The following is an 18,108-nucleotide window of genomic DNA, read 5'->3' as shown; positions in this document are numbered from 1 at the left end:
ACATTCTCAATATCACTAAAAATACGCAGTCATCATTTTATGTAAGCCATTTCCACATACAACTGCTCCCTTCAAGAGAACCACCAGTTTGACACTTCCAGCCACATAGCTGACAATTGATAACCAAAATGTGCAGATAAGACAGCTGAAATGTCTACACAGCACAGCCTGAGGTTGAAATATACTTCTTGAAAACTATGGATATTTTATGATCAGGACTACAAAAGCCAATAAAAATCAAAGCTACTTTTCACCCAGACAACAACCAAAAGAGAAAAGATGATGACAAAATAATTATAAGACGGACCTAGCAACAATAAAGAATGACTATACATATCAATGACAAGACCATAAAATACCCAACATCACAAAAAGCCCATGAGGACGGAGAAGCTGCATAAAACAAGATCTTCAGTTCCCCAAATGCATTCTGACACTATACACATCCTCCTGAAACCACTGACAAACCTGATGAGCATGAATAACCATATTCAAGGCTTCATGTGACAGTACAAGTGTGAGACAACCCAACCTCTGGTTAGAAAGTTTTTCACTCCAGGAAAAAATGCTTTACAAAAACAATATAAGCTAGAAACTGAGGGACTGGGAGTCAATTCAACAAGGTTAATTCAAGAAACCTAGACACAATAACAAAAAGATCCCCTCTTTCACAAATATATTAAAAGATGGAGAGTAAAAGGACATCAAAAAACAAAAAATTGAGAAAAAACTATAGTGAAAAGGATATCTAAATTATATTTGAGACAGATTATGCACCACATACCCCTATAGGTCCTGTGAGCAATAGAAGATTTTTCAGTGCAACCCCATTCACGTCATCTTCAATCCAATCATGGTCATCATCATCAATACCACATTGTGAATAAACAAAAGAATCTTTATCATTTTCAGGATTCCGAGTACACCAGGAATGCAGCCACTCACTTATAATCTTAACAGATTCAGAATTGCCACATACCTGCAGAGACAATATCTGTAAATGGCTAATGCAAGTGAGGAATTACCAGTCCTAGTGATCTGTTATAGTCATGATGAAATGAAAATTGTTCACGAACACATTCAAGAGCATGACCTCTGCTGCAATATCTGGTCGGTATTTGTCAATCCACAAGTTGAAATCAGGTTGATAACTGCGACAGCGGAGGTAGTATGGCTTCATCCTGGAGATGCAGCAATGTGATGTGAAAGTGTCAAAAATCAAGCTCAAATCTAACCAATATTAGCCTGTAAAAGAGATGGATGCAAATCATCAAAATACCCATGTGTTTATTTCTACTCTGTGACACATTTGAGATGGAATTAATTTCAAAAGTTTAGTAACCAGCCAATGGCATGCCATCATATGTGTCACCAGTGCAACTTCTTGGATGTTCTACAACTAACCAAAACCTGGTGATCTAGTCTATGTTAAGCTGCATCCCAAGGTCGTATGAGCCCAACAAAGAAGGATATTATGTCATGACCATGTAATGAGATATTGCGGAAATATAAAGAGTGCTTATAAGCACTTACAACAATGAATAAAAGAGACAATATCACAAGTCCACTAAGGGACAATACAAGCACAAGCCTTTAAGAAGGCAACAATATAAAAAGCCTCTTATTGAAGAGAGAGAGAGCTCTCAAGAATGCATACATAAAGGGGTTCACCCCTATTTATACAAGAGGGAGTGGAAGAAAAAGGAAGACCAAAGGCCTCAAAAGAAGAGCCTCCATGGAGTGGCTCCCAACGGTCACATTTGTGACCATTGGGAGCTCCAACGACTCTATGGTTGGAGCCCCTTTTGGTTCCTAAAAAATACAAAAATAAAAAATAAAAAATGAAATTACATTTTATCAAAAAAATAAAAATAGTTGTTTTCTAAAACAACTGTGTGAAATTACAAAAATACCCCTACCAGGTATTGATGTAATATATATATATATGGAGTACATTTTAACACCCCCCTCAAACTTTACGGGGAAATGACGGAAAGTTTGCCAAGGAGAAACATGAAGCGGGGAGCCGGAAGGACTTTAGTAAAGAAGTCCGCCAACTGATATTCTGAAGTGACATACGGTAGAGCAATTGTTCCTTGAAAGTATTCATCACGAACATAGTGGCAATCCATTTCGATATGTTTGGTACGCTCATGGAATGTATGATTGCTTGCAATATAGATGGCACTCTTGTTGTCGCAACATAGCTTTGAAGCTTCGGTAATATCAACCCCCATATCTTTAAGCAGACTGCGAAGCCATATAAGTTCCATTGTTGTGGTTGTCATAGCCCGATACTCAGCTTCAGTAGATGATAGTAAAACTTTCTGTTGCTGCTTGCATCGCCAGGCAATCAAAGAGTCCCCTAGAAAGACACAAAAACCAGTAGATGAGACTCGATCATTAGGATTACCTCCCCAATCTGCATCAGTATAAGCAAGAAGATTCAAGGAAGAAGAGGATGATAGAAATAGCCATTTATTGATGGTGTTCCGAATGTAACAGATGATCCGGAGAACAGCACTCATATGCACAGTTGTAGGAGCATGCTGAAATTGACTAACTGAGTGAACTGCATGGGTGATATCCGGTCTGGTGATGGTTAAGTAGGTGAGAAACCCAATGAGTTGTCTGTAGGGTGTGGGATCTTCCAGAAGAACCCCATCCTCCAACCGTAATTTGGCATTAATAACCTCGGGAGTCTACTTTTTATCATCAGAAATCCTAGACTTAGAACATATATCTGCAACAAGCTTCATCTGTGACAAAATATATCTTCGAGAAGAATATGCAACTTCAATTCCAAAAAAGTATCTAAGAAAACCTAAATCAGACATATCAAAATTATTTTTTAACATATTTTTAACATCAATAATACTATTTTGATCATTCTCAGTGATAATCATATCATCAACATAAAGTAACAACATCACGATACTAGTACCTGCATTTCTAACAAAAAGAGCAGTGTCAGTATAACAAGAGTGAAATCCTAATTTTATCATGATATCACTGAAACGATCATACCAAGCCTTAGGGGCTTGTTTAAGGCCATACAATGCTTTTAAAAGCCGAAGAGTTTGACCTTGCTCAATATTAATTCCGGGTGGTGGATCCATGTAAACTTCACTTAAACTTCTATTTAAAAAAGCATTTTTTACATCAAGTTGATAAATAGGCCATTTTTGGTTGATGTGACAACTATTAAAGTCCTGACACTGGTCATTCGAGCTACGAGAGCGAATGTTTCTTCATAATCAATTCCATATTCCTGTGAGTATCCCTTAGCAACTAACCTAGCTTTATATCGTTCTAAAGAGCCATCGCTTTTAGTTTTGACTTTGAAAACCTAGCGACACCCAATAGGTTTTTTGTGTGGGGGTAGATTAACTATTTCCCAAGTATTAGCCTTTTTTAGTGCATTTAGTTCAACTTGCATTGCTTCAACCCATTGTGGTATAGATTTAGCTTGATTATAGTGAGCGGGTTCAAAATAAGAATGTAGGGTTATTAAACATGCTCGATAGTTGGGCGTTAAGGAATCATAGGATACAAACCTATTTGGGGGTATTGATATTCTAGAAGAATGTCTAACTTGTGGTCCCTCAGTAGACTCAGAAATTTGAGAGTATTTTTTTAGGGCACCAATAGGGTTTTCTTAATTTCTTCTTCAGTAAACATTCATATTTGCATTATTATCATTTGAGGGTATTATATCAAGATTGGACACCTCAGATGTATCTTCTATGCTTTTAAGGAAATCATTTTGTATGTCATCAATAAGATCATATAAAAATATGTAATCAATTTCATTTGTTTCTTCTATTTTATCAAAACCATTCTCTTCTTCTAGAAATGTTACATCTTTTGAAACATATAGTTTATCATTTTTAAAATCATAACATCTATACCCTTTTTTATTTTCATCATATCCTAGAAAAACACATTCAATTGCTTTTGGAGACAACTTATCTCTTTTATGCAATAGGACAAAGCATTTGCAACCAAAAATACGAAGACGATTGAAATCAAGTGAAAATTTAAAGAGTTTTTCATAGGGAGAAGCATTTTGTAACTTAGAAGAGGGCATTCTATTGATTAGATAAGTTGCGGTTAGAACGGCTTCGGCCCAAAACTTCTTTGGAATATTTCTAGAAACAGGTAATGTTCTAGCGGTTTCTACAATGTGCATGTGTTTCCTTTCCGCTAGGCCATTTTGTTGACGGGTTCTAGGACATGATTTTTTATGACAAATTCCATTTTGGGTTAAATAGTTTTGAAATTCGTGAGATAAATATTCACCACCGGAATCGGTTCTCAAAGTAGATATATTACTTTGGAATTGATTTTGAATTTTTCTATGAAAATCTTTAAAGAAAGTAAATACTTCCGACTTATGACTAAGAAAATAAATCCAAACATACCGAGTAAAGTCATCAATAAAAGTAACATAATAAGAATAGCTCCCTTTAGACATAACCGGAGAAGGCCCCCAAACATCTGAATGCATCAATTCAAATGGTCTTGACGAAAGAAAAGTTCTAGTTAGAAACGGAATAGACTTCATTTTTCCAAAAATACAATCTTTGCAACCAATTTCTTTTTCCTTATAAAATTTGTTTCCAAAAAGAAAAAGATACATTTTGGAATAACTTGGATGACCAAGTCTTTTATGCCAAGTTTTCATATTTTTTTCTTGGACATAAGAACAAAAATAATTTGTGGGAAGGTCTAGATGTCCATATAGTAGAGGTCTCCCTTCCTAGCCTTGGCCAATCCGCTTTCCGGACCGGAGATCCTGCACAAAGCAACCATTAGATGAGAAAGATATTTAACATCCATGGTCGGCAATTTGGGAGACCGAAAAAAGGTTTAAATTTAGTTTGGGAACAACTCTTACTTTTGGAACACAAAAATTTGAGAATCTTTAAAAAAGCCAATACTTGAAATTTTTAAAAAGATTCCATCGGCCGTAGAGACACAAGAATCCTTTGAATTGGTGCAAACATCAAGTGCATTTTCATGGGGGTCATATGAAAAGACGCTCTGAAGTTAAGGATCTAAGAATATGTATCGGGTGATGATGTAGAAGCAATAGCCGCACCCGATGTGGAGGAAGAAGCTTTTGAAATTTGTAGAAGAGCCATAGATATTTGCCCAAGAGTCTCTTTGAGGTCACCATTCTTGCCTCCATCTTCTTTGGTGGTAGTTTCTTCAAGAGAGGCCACCTTAGGCTTGAAAGTTCCATTAAGTTTTGGGCAAGAGGGTTTGATGTGACCCGGCTCATAGCAATGATGACAAACAATCATTTTTATTCCTCCATTATAGTTTCCTTGTTTCCCAAAATGAGGAGGTTTATAGGTTCTTACATTGTTACCGGGTTTGGATACGGCAAGCACTTCATCAACATGTTTACTCACGCCAAGCCTTGTCTCCTCTTGAGTGATTTCGGCAATGGCATCCTCAATTGGAGGAAATATAGATCTATGGAAAAGTGAGGATCTCACTTGCTCAAATTCGGGACGTAGCCCAAAAAGAAATTGAAACAATCGTTCTTGTTCCATTTGTTTTTGTCTTAATTCAATATCTTCCATAGAAACCCATTTTGGCTCTAAAAGAGTCAATTCATCCCATAGTGAGTTTAGGGCACTATAATAGTCTTAAATGCTAGATTCACCTTGTTTGGTGGTTCTAATCTTTTCTTGCAAAAAATGCGCTCTTGCAAGATCCTTTTGGGTATACATACCCTTCATAAATGACCAAGCCTCATTGGCCCGACGAAATTTAGCTATATTAGCACATACCTTAAGCTCAACATTGTTCATAAACCGCGCAAGGATTTTCGCGTGATTGCTTTCCCAATCTTCCACTTTTTTTTGATGATTTTCAATGACCTTGAGGCGAGCATCTCCTTCAAGAGCCTTTTCTTGACCTCCTTCGTTCTTCGTGAGCATAAGTTTAGGTTCCGGAATGGTACTCATGACAAAACCAAAAAGTTTCTTTCCTTTGAGGTTGTTTTCCATTGTCGATGCCCACATCATGTAATTCTTTCCATTGAGCTTGAAGGATAGGTCGATCTTTGCCTCCATGATGTTTCCATGATGTTTCCAAGAAGTGAGAAGAGATACACAAAATATGAAATACACGAACCACACTTTTCCTTCAAAAATCGAGTGGCTCTGATACCATGTAATGAGATATTGCGGAAATATAAAGAGTGCTTATAAGCACTTACAACAATGAATAAAAGAGACAATATCACAAGTCCACTAAGGGACAATACAAGCACAAGCCTTTAAGAAGGCAACAATATAAAAACCCTCTTATTGAAAAGAGAGAGAGCTCTCAAGAATGCATACATACAAGGGGTTCACCCCTATTTATACAAGGAGTGGAAGGAAAAGGAAGGGCAAAGGCCTCAAAAGAAGAGCCCAAAAGGGGCCTCCCATGCAGTCGTTGGGAGCCCCCAACGATCACATTTGTGACCTTTGGGGGCTCCAACGACTCTATGGTTGGAGCCCCTTTTGGTTCCTAAAAAAATAAATAAATAAATAAAAAATAAAAAATGAAATTACATTTTATCAAAAAAATAAAAATAGTTGTTTTCTAAAACAACTATGTGAAATTACAAAAATAGCTTTTACATTAATGCTCTTTGTTTTACATTTTTCTCTGTCAGTTTTGTTGGTAGCAGCCTTTACTTTTCTGTCAGCCTTTTTATTTCTTTAATTATCTGTCAGTTTTGATTGTAGCAGCCTTGGGTTTTCTGTTTTCATTCCATGTTAGTAAAACACAATCTGTGGGCATCATTAGTTGATTTGTCTCTAAAATACATTGTGCTCGAACCCTTTGTTCCGAGTTTTCCCTTTTATTGGTTTCTCGTGTTTCTGCGTGATTGTACGCTACACGACTGTGCATCAGCGTGTTGCTTCAATGAAGTCGTGTGATCTGAGCCTTTCTGGCCTCACATCGATGTTGGGTTATTGCTGGTTGTCCAAACTGTGTATTGAAGGAGCAACCGCAGCCATCCGATAACAGCCCTGTGTCGATCCATTCACCGCATCACACCTCTCAGCGTCAGCACCTACGGGTTCTTGAGTTTTTTGTGGCTACACGACTGAACGTGCATTATAAGACCATCATCACGTCAGCACCCATTAACGTGAAAGCTCTGAGGCTCTCGCTGTATCAAAATGGTATCAAAGCCCAACCCCTCCTTCTTCGTCAACGGCATGACGGAAGAAGCGAGGAACGATCCTATGAGTGGAAAGGCGCGAGAGGAGATCATGAAGCGGCTACTCAACAAATTGACGGAGATGCAAGAAGATATGCTATGCCTAGAAAATGAGATAATCGGTTTGTCGATACACATGGATGGGGTCGAAGCATTGATGGACGCGCTTGAATCCAAGGTGGATGCGCACGCAGCGCAATTGAATCAATTAGGCGCGCGCGCGATTAACCCTGTTGATACTACCGTTGTCGATCTAGCCTCGATGACGCTCCAACACACGGCGCGACAAGAAGGCGTTGAGGAAACCTTGCACAAGGATGCAGGTTGCGGCAGTTCTCCCCATCCGGTACCTTCCCTCCATCTCGAATCAGCAGCGACCCCGGGTCGCCCATGTCCGGATACCCTCCAACTGAACCGCCAAGGGGCGCAACGGGTCCTAGCAACTGCGTCGCGGGTCGGGCCTGAGTTGCAGGACCACAACGTTACGCGGGGTCCTGTCCCAGGCCTAGGCTCGTGGTCTCGCACCATGGGGATCGCACCACAATGTGGGTCGGACCTACAGGGCCCCGACGTCCCGCTGGGCCTTGCTGGGGACCCGAGTACCTCTGTCCGACCCGAGTGGACAGGTCTAGACGCAATTGTAGTTGTTAATGTTCATCTTGGCGGCATTCAAGAAATCTCTTTGGTATTGAATCAAGCTTCATTATAGCGTGGCATGTTCAGAGTTGAGCATTTCAGAAGTTATAAATCTGAAGTTGACGTTCTGAAGGAGACAGGAAAGCGTTGCAAAGTGAAAGGGGCGGTAGATTTTGAAAAAATGCCCTGTGGGTATGGTAGGGTGGCCAGCCTTGATGATGATGGATTCCCATTTATTGGTGCCAACTTGCAAGCTGGAGATGTGGTCATTGGTAAGTTTACAGAGTCAAGAGCTCCTGACAAATCACAATTTTAAATGGAAAAGCCTATCTTGGGTGTGTTTGATCTATATGCTTACTGTGGAGAAGATCAGTCGTCGGAGCCGACTTCTTCTCAACCCGGGAAGAATGATACAGAGCAGGCCCAGGCATCACAGACCCAACAGCACGAAGATGTTGTTTCGGGTCCGGATCCGAACCCGAGACCCGGATCCAACTGAAGCCCTTTAAATAAGCTGCCTAGGGTTCCGTGAAAAGGAGCAAAGAATATTCAACCTGGCAGCAGCCGTCTTGGTCTTCCCTTTCAGCAACTTTTCCCTTTCAGCAGCTTTCGCCTTTTCTTTTCCTATTTGCATGTCCCCTTGTCTTTACATTTTGCTTTACTTGTTATTTCCTCTGTCAAGTTCAGTTTACAACAGCTTTATACAACAACTTTTACATTAATGTTCTTTGTTTTACATTTTTCTCTGTCAGTTTTGTTGGCAGCAACCTTTACTTTTCTATCAGCCTTTTCATTTCTTTAATTATCTGTCAGTTTTGATTGCAGCAGCCTTGGGTTTTCTGTTTTCATTCCATGTTAGTAAAACACAATCTGTGGGCATCATTAGTTGATTCGTCTCTAAAATACATTGTGTTCGAACCCTTTGTTCCGAGTTTTCCCTTTTATTGGTTCCTCGTGTTTCTTCGTGATTATACGCCGCACGACTGTGCATCAGCGTGTTGCTTCAACGAGGTCGTGTGATCCGAGCCTTTCTAGCCTCACATCGATGTTGGGTTATTGTTGATTGTCCAAACTGTGTATTGCAGGAGCAACTGCAGCCATCCGATAACAACCCTGTGTCGATCCATTCACCGCATCACACCTCTCAGCGTCAGCACCCACGGGTTCTTGAGTTCTTTGTGGTTGCACGACTGAATGTGCATTAAAAGACCAACATCACATTGGCACCCATTAATGCAACGCCCCAAATTTCAAACTTGCAAACCTTTTTAGAAAAACAGGCAAGAGACTAGAAATATTTCTTTCCTTCAGAGTTTGATTATGAAATCAACGGAAGATTTTTCTTTTGTTAAATCAGAAGGCAAGCTGACATCTTTGGGCACGTTAGCTAAAAGAACCAAAACTCACAAAATTAGGGTATCATAAGAAAAATCCGTTACAAACCCAAAGCGTCCAGGACGCGAGCTAAGAGCAGGAAGAAGTCTTGAAGCCATCTTGCAATCGCGTCATCGCCCGTAGTGTACCTAATCATCACTTATACCCATAGAATGGGTTAGTTTCGCGAAAAACTAGTAGGTGCACAAGAGAGACTACAAGAAACTGAATTAAGCACATTTAATTCAGTATATTACGCAGTTTAAAGCAGATATGCAGTTAAACAGGTAAGCAATGCAAGCAGGTGAATAGTGCAAACGCGTAAGTAGTACAAGCGAATAAGTAGTGCGAGCGAGTCAGCAGTGCAAATGCGTAAGTAGTGCAAACAGTAAGCAGTTCAAAGCAAGTAAGCAGTGCAACTGACAAACGCAGCATACGATTTGATTGATCATAGGCTGTGAACCACCACGCAACTAGCTTGTTCTCGTTCTTAGAACGAGGTCTCTGCATTGAATCAGTATCAGAACATCGTTTGTCGCTCTCACTACTTCTAACAAATGCTTTGTCCTGAACAACCTTAATTTATTCTCATCTTTCAAGGCCTTACGTGGCCAACAGTCACCGGTTATGACTCACTAAGGCGTCATACTTCTTCAGAAAAGCTCACCCTTCCGTAGGAGGTCCAAAACATGATCACTAACTCAAATCACTAACGATCTGATTCTCACATCTGAGTCCTGCATGTAATCATGCTAAAACAGAAAGCCGAAACTATGAATTCATAGTTGGCTATCACAAACAATCTCAGAAGATCATCACAGCTCACCATAACTTTTTATGGTAAGCAAAAACACAAGATCCACGTCGGATCGCTCGGTCCGGGAGATATACGACCTCACAAGGAATTACCGCCCTAGAGAGTATACCTGGTCTTGCACCATACACTTCCTCACAGGAGTTCACCGTCTTCGCAGCTACCCGTTCGTAGACAGTGTACATCCTCACAAAGAATCTCTCACTCTAGCCGGGTCACCTGATCTTGATAATACATACCCCCACAGCGAAACCTTTGGGAAGTCGGTCCCCAACAAATGTCATATCCAATGAAAATCATTGTGATACACGCATCAACGCAAATGACCGCTCTCAGGGTCGATAGTCACTATTACAATCAACAAGATCAACGTCGGATCACCTGATCTGGAAATGTATAACCTCACAAGGAATTCCGCCCTAGATGGTATACCTGGTCTTGGACCATACACTTCCTCACAGGAGTTCACCGTCTTTGCGACTACCCGTTCGTGGACAGTGTACATCCTCACAGAGAATCTACCACTCTAACCGGTTTCCTGGTCTTGATCATACACGCCCTCGCAGATAATCCTTTGGAGATCAGGTCCTCGACAGACACCCCACTCAGTGATACATGCATCAATAATCGATTGCTCCAAACCATTGACCGCCTCGGGGTTAGTAGCCACAATACGGCCACAAGCATGTATATCAGCAATATGCATCGTATCACTCCACACATAAGCATATAATCCTACGCATCGCATTATTGCCACAAGAAATATTGCAATCTACAAATAGGACATCAAAGCATGCGTAAACGACACATAAGAACACGCAGATATGGCAATCCAGTTGATTCTATAGGCGAAGAGTAACTAACCCTATCTGACAGCCAAACAAAACAACTGAATAAGACAAACATTCATAACAATGCTCGTAAAGCATACAATTACCATAATATGGCTCAGTCCATCAACAAGTAATTAAATTAATCGTAAGGCATAAACCATTGCATCACAAGTCATTCATAAGTTATACACGATAAGCAATCATACGGCAACAGTTATACCACAATATGTAAGCAGCTTATAAGACAAGCGGTCACATCAATCCTAGTTGCCACCAGTTCGTAGATTACGAGTTGTACGCAATCACATCAATCATAAGAGATGCAAGCCAACAAGTGTTACGCTACAATAAGCACCAAACAGTTCAACCAAGAGGTAAAACAAGTCACATGCTAATATGTAGCAACTGGCATAATGCTATTATTATAAGCATTTAACTAATATGAGAAGCTCCTTATTACTCCGCAAAGAACTGCGTAAGCAGTTTAACCAACTAGAGTAATGCCTTGACAAGCGTGCACAACTCAACGAGTAGCATACTGAACTACTGAGCAAGCAAGCGATCGACCAGTGTGAACAGACTTTATGTTTCGATATTACTGGTCTGTGGGTACGCGCAGACAAAACGTAGAAACAACTGAGACTAGTTCGGGCGTTTGTTATTCTATGTATTTTCAATAACTCGAATAGCTAGTTGAGTCCGCTCCAAAGGGAACGACTTTAGCCGAGAGAGGATTCCCCAGAGGTTGAAAAGCAGTGCCACGGATGCATCCAACTTCTGCAGAAGTATTGAGCTAACTATTGTAGTCTCTTTTCCCTTAACTCCAATGACTGGGGAGGCCAGATCATTGCTCGTGGGGTGGTTGTTAACAACCTGTCCATTGGAGTTTTGTATTGTTTTGTCCTCTCCCTTGACAGACAACCAGAAGTGAATGGGTGCGTTAGGGGTTGCTTAACCAACGACCCATCCTATATTGTGGTCTTTAAATCACTCGAGCATCTTGCATGTGAAGGCGAATGTGAGGCCATTTATGTGACTACAGCATTGTGCATTTAGCACTGTTCGAGGTCGCACGACCGTCTCATCCGATCATCGCAGTACTAGACGTGTCGTGCACGACTACAAGTACTCTAGGATGAAGGGGGTATAACACATCAATAGAAGCCTCAACAGGAGTGTTTCACAAAAATGTAAAGTTTATCAACTTTACTCTATCTTTTGAAACAACAGTACCTTGCACCAACATTATGCATGTGATTATCTTGAATCACGTCTGTTGTCGGGGTATCTACATGTCTCGCATGACTCGATATCGGCCTCGATAGACGGGATACGGGTTTCTCAACAGAACACCCACTAAGAAGTTCGCTCGAACCCCCAATTTGGGATCACCCGAGATATGCCAAAAAGGCGAGCAGAACCAGCCAGTCACATCCTTCCAAATGCTTCGATTTGGAGCAGTCTTTGATGCTTTTGCGCAGCTCCCTAAAATCTCAAGTCGACTCTGCAAGACTGCGCACACAAAGAGCCAGGATCCTTGCGAGGTATCCCTCTCCTTAAACGAAGGTGTATCGCCAGCTCCCGACTGAACTCTTGTCGCAAGAGGGAGTGATAGATGTCTCTTGCATCCTCCGCAAGGATGCCTCAAACGCGTATGCAATGAACGAGAACCTGAGCATCATCTGCAATAGCAAGACAATAACAACACATATGCAAAAGCAAGAGCCTGGCGCAAAGCGCGACAGCAAAGTAAAGACTGTAAGCAGAAGTGCATCGCAGAACCTTTGTGCGATGCTCAACAGCAAAGTAAAAGGAACTGTAAGCAGGAGTGCAACGCAGAACCTTTGCGTGATGCTCAACGACAAAGTAAAGGAATTGTAAAAAGGAGTGCAACGCATAACCTTTGCGCGATGCACGACGGCAAAGTAAAGGACAAGGATCGCGAAACCGCGTCCTTGAGTTAAATGCGTACTCGTATAAATATATATGATATATATATATATGCATATATATTTATTTAATTATCCTTTTTAGTTAATTGAACTCAATTCAATTGTCCAAGTCTTTTGTGCAATCTTCCCCTACCTTTGAGAGTTGCAAGCTTGTTGGCGTCTGCGAGTGTAAGCGATGGACGGCTCGGGTCGCAGAGCGCGAGCAGGATCCGTCGTACGAGCTGCAAAAGTGACAATCTTAGCAAGCTAACACCAAAATAAAAGGTCAGGGGCACTGTCGTCGTCCTGACGTAAGGGAAAGAGAGGCAGGGGCATCGTGCCCTTGCGCACCTGCCATAAGCGCAAGAAGCAAGGGCAGGGGTAGCGAGCCTCTGCTGACCTGTTGTCAGCAGACTACGAGGAGGCAGGGGGTCGCGCCCTTGCCCGAAGAAGACAACGAGGGAGGCTTCGCCCTGCCTGCTAAGAGAGCAAGGAGGCGAGGCCCTTCCCTGCAAGCCACTAAGAGGGAGGCAGGAGGCCACACCCTGCCTGTCGAATATGCAAAGAGGGCTAAGGGACTCGGTCCTCTGCCATCTCTGCAAAAGGACAACGACGATGACCCTGTTCTGTCCTGCAAAAAGAAACAAAGATAGAGGATAAGCCCCTGTTTGCCAAGCAGAAACAAAACACAGGGAGGGCTCGACCCTCCCCTGAACAATAGAGGGAGGAAGGGGGTCTCGGCCCCTTCCCAACGAAACAAGGAAACAAGGAGGGGATTGACCCCTTCCCTACGCAAAAAACAAGCAGGGAGGTGCTCAACCTCTCCCCCTGTATAAATGACAAGTAGGGAGGGGCTCGACCCCTCCCCTAACATCAAGGGACCGAGGAGGGGGCTCGACCCCTCCTCCTGCATATTACGAAAGCAGGATGGTGAACCCTCCCCTGCAGAACACGTAGGCAGGGAGGACTTGAACCCTTCCCCGCAACAAACAGAGGCAGGGAGGGTCGACCCCTCCCCTGCACGACAAAAGGAGACAGGGAGGGCTCGACCCTCCTTATGACCAAGAAGAGACAGGGAGGGGTCTCGACCCTCCCTGTGAACACAAAAGGGCAGGCTAGGGCCCCGAAACCCCCTGCCGGAACCCTTCTCATAGGCGGCAGGGGTTTTACCCCTGCCGACCTGTCGGCTAAAAGGCAGGGGCTCGGCCCCTGCTGACTTACCTGAACAAAAGGCAGGTAGGGGAGGCGGAGCTTGCCACCCTGCCGTCCAAGGCACGAGCAGCCCCTCCCCTAAAGCCCTACGCCCAAGAGAAGAGGCGATGCAGGCGGCAACCCTGCAGCCTGCCGAAAAGAAGAGGGGGGAAAATGAGGGGAGGTGCTCAGCACCTCCCTCCCTGGTAGACCCAGAGCGAGAGGCAAGGGGAGAGTCCCCCTGCCGACGAGTGGCGACGACAGGCGGCTCAGCCCCCCTGTCGGTCGATCCCAAAAAGAAGCAGGGGGGGAGTCCTCCTGCCGACAACAGGTGACGACAGGGGGCTCATCCCCCTTGTCGGCCGATCCCGAGAAAGAGAGAAGCAGGGGCGGCGGAAGGAAAAGAAAAGAAGAAGGGAGGTGGGTGCATACCTGGGGGTCGCCGGAGCGAAAGGCGGTGGCGGTGGGTCGTTGGCGCCTTCATAGCAGAAAGAAGGAAGTAGGTGGTCGGCAACAAGGCGAGACTGAGGGTGCCGGCCAAGAGGCCATCGACGAGCCCTCGGAAACAGGGGCGGCAAAGGTTGGCGAGGCGCAGCCGACAGCGAGTCTGGGGGGTCATCGTGTAGAGAGGCATCGCCGGCAAGGTCGCAGAGGGGAGGTTGTCGCCGGCGAGGGTGGGCTCCGGTGGTGTCGTCGCCGAAGGCAGCGGCCTGACAGGATTCTTCGGCAAATCACAGAAGACGAGGGAGAGTCGGGGGGTATCGGGGAGAGAGAAGGAGAGAGGAAGAAGGGGGTGGGGGTTCTCTTTGAAACCCCTGCCTCGTTGTCTTCAAAACACGGGAGGCGGTGCTTCCATTTGGGTCCGGGTCGGGTCCGGGTCCGGATCCGACCCAAATCCAAAGTTAAATTTTTTTCCCCGGTTTATTACAATTAACGTGAAAGCTCTGAGGCTATCGCTGCATCATTTACTCACGTCCATCAAGATTCAGTTAATTCAGCTGTCTCAAAAGACTTGCTTGATGAAACCAAGTCTCAACTAGACTGCCAAACAACATAGTCTTCCTTGAGTCATTTCAGATTTGTTGACATGGATTTTTAACTGGGAAGATTTCACATTAAATGACTTGGATATAGTAAGTCCTACTTGATAAGTGACTCAATTAACTAAGATAGATGCAAATCTAAATTTTGATTTCTAAAGAATAAAGCTCGTCATGATAGAATCTGAAGGCAATAGACAGAAGGAAACTGAAAAAGCAAACCAAGACAGTGTCAGTAGTCTCTGTAGCTAATGGACACACGAAAACTCTTGAGCTTAATCAAAATTGTATCTGACTTCCATTGAGCAAATAATGAATTAGAACACCTACAAACACCTACAATTATCTGAAAGTTTAACACTTCATTGATATTCCTTCATAGCCAAGGAGAAAGAAACATATAAATAGCATTAATAACAACAACAAACAACAACAACAACAACTACGCCTTCATCCCAAAACAATTGGGGTCAGCGATATGAACCAAAAAAGAAATTCATTTTGGGTCTTCCACATGAATCCTTTTCCTCCAATCATTTCTATCCAACGCCATGTCCTCGGTGAGGTTCAAAGCATTCATATCCTTTCCTATCATCTCCATCCAAGTCTTCCTAGGCCTACCCCTACCTCTTTTAACTAATATATTTTCCCATTTCTCCAACCTTCTAACTGGAGCATCATTAGGCCTTCGCCGAATATGTCCAAACCACCGTAAACGATTCTCTCGCATCTTATTCTCAATGGGTGCAACACCTACCTTCTTACGTATCTCTTCGTTCCGAATCTTATCTTTTATTGTATTTCCACACATCCATCTAAGCATCCGCATCTCAGCTACACTCACTTTTTTAATATGATGTCTCTTGGCAGCCCAACATTCCGTACCATATAGAAAAAAAAGCAGGTGTTGACTTCAGCAAAAAACTCTTTAATTCAACAATCTTTAAATAAGGGAAAACATGTCCAAATGAGACACTAGCTAAAATTTTTGGGATTTCAACAACCTTTAAAAAAGGCAAAATACATCCAGTAGAAACAACAGTGAAATCAAGAAATGGAAACACCAAACTAGTACTTAACTATCAATATGATTAGGCCCTGTACCATGTATGTGGTTGCTTGTGCATATCCAATTTCACCAGTCTCTTTGCTTGTGCATACCACAGCTCAGTTTATTTTATGCCATCTCCACTCTCTCCTCCAATGTCTGTATCAGTTTTCCCATTTCATAGTTCCTTGAACTCGTAGCACCTATCCCATTTGTATCTGTTTTAGTTTCAAGCTTCTCTATTGTATGCCAAACCCATTTAAGTGACATTCTTTACTTTTTGCCTTTCACCAAAACCGTCCCAAACTTCCATAATATACTTGTTCATGATTCTATCCTTTCCACTACTCCAGACGTTTACCATAATACATGAAGCTCACCATGAGACTATCCTAATGCTGTTTGTCTGAGTACCTAATCTCTATAGAAAACATCAGTATTTGGTTTCCCTGTTATCTGTTGTCTTATAAGGGTTATTGACATCTAACACGCTGAATTATCCCCTCGTTGCAACAACTTCAGGTTCACTGTTTGACTGATCCCTTTATGTTCCATAATCAGTGTCTTACACCCTCTGAAGTTGTCTTTAAGATCGCCCACCTAACATTACCTCAAATACGATCTTTTCAGTTCTCGACAAAATTTCCCTTTCCCTATATCCTTCTATTTTCTATTAATCAATTAAGAAGTGAAAAAAACTGTAAATGGCATACTGTTAAACCTTTCATATAATTTAAGAAAGTCCTCAACAATAACAAAAGTTGTTTTATATTTTTTGGAAAAAAAATTAATGCAGGATATTTTTGCCCTATATACTAAGTTATTGAAATTTCATCAAGCATGTAACCACAGAGAATTAAAAGATTATTGTTCAAGTGTGGTTGTATTAGAAAATTAGAAGATAGGATTTGTTTTACATTTTCAGGATGCTTGTGTATTTAGAGGAATGGGGATGAAATTTGTGGACTAAGACGGGACAACTGATAACAGCTCTACTTATCTGATATGTGTTAAGACTTATGAGAACTAGCAAGTGCGTAAGTGCACACACACAGACAACACACAAGCAGGCATCACGAGTCACAGAATGTGACATATGGACTGAGCAACACAAATAGCACATGATATTTCAAAATTTCTGAACAAACCCGCAGGGTACCACAAATTCATGCATGTCTCTCCAACATTTGACAAGAACCCAACATGTGAAGATCCATAGGTGAGTCATTTGAAGCAACAGCCATGCAAGACCAAAAAAAAAGATAAAATAGAAACTTTTCCAACCTTTTCTCATATAATTCTCCACATAGTTGACTCTCTGTGGTGCCAGCAGAGGCTTGATCCTGCCAATAGACACATTTTGGGGTGAACAGCTGTACATGGCCACTACATATGCAGTTCCAAGTAAGAACATCAGCAAGATACTAACCATGGATAGAGACTAGACTTTGACTAGAACAACAAAATTTCATCAAAGTGTGAACATATACATGCGCATGTATTCACATAAATATATACATGCATAGATACACATACATATATTAAAACACCATTTTGGGGTGAAGAACTGTACATGGTCACTACGTATGCAGTTCCATGTAAGAACATCAGCAAGATACTAACCATGGATTATGCCCAGACTTTGACAAGAACAACAAAAATTCCATCAATGTGTGAACATATACATGTACGCACATAAAAATTTGCTTGCATACATAGACATATTAAAACACCAGTAAGTCTTGATTATAAAAAAAAATAATCTTTTGTAAGATAACAAGATATAAGAAGTTGAAAGAGAAAGATAACACAGGCTGAAAGTGCACAATTCCCAGGTGTGCCTCGTGCCTTCTAAATCACTTTAATATTAAAAAAATGTAAAAAGTACAAAAATGCCAAGAATAAGTGACACACAACAAATATTAAAAAAGAATAACATTATAGAAATGCCATCAAAGATGTGACACTTGCGACTCATGCTTCTAATACGTCTCCTAATAGCTCCAC

At 41.9% G+C, this 18,108-nt stretch overlaps 1 protein-coding gene across 1 annotated transcript in view; it reads right to left on the bottom strand.

Moving 5' to 3' along the window:
• LOC149812312 (uncharacterized) overlaps positions 1–18,108 on the bottom strand; it is a 40,713-nt gene that overhangs the window by 13,377 nt on the left and 9,228 nt on the right. The window contains exons 5-7 of the mRNA XM_089993027.1: positions 17,386–17,444; positions 1,094–1,181; positions 785–979 (exon numbers count right to left, since the gene is read on the bottom strand). Of these exons, the coding sequence (XP_089849153.1) occupies positions 785–979; positions 1,094–1,181; positions 17,386–17,444 (342 nt within the window). The remainder of the gene's footprint in view (positions 1–784; positions 980–1,093; positions 1,182–17,385; positions 17,445–18,108) is intronic.

Source organism: Nuphar pumila, chromosome 17, assembly GCF_984573655.1.
Source record: "Nuphar pumila chromosome 17, dmNupPumi1.hap1.1, whole genome shotgun sequence".
In the NCBI taxonomy this organism is placed as follows: Eukaryota; Viridiplantae; Streptophyta; class Magnoliopsida; order Nymphaeales; family Nymphaeaceae; genus Nuphar; species Nuphar pumila.
Note: the sequence above shows the minus strand (reverse complement) of the source record. Positions and strands in the feature narration are given on the sequence as shown.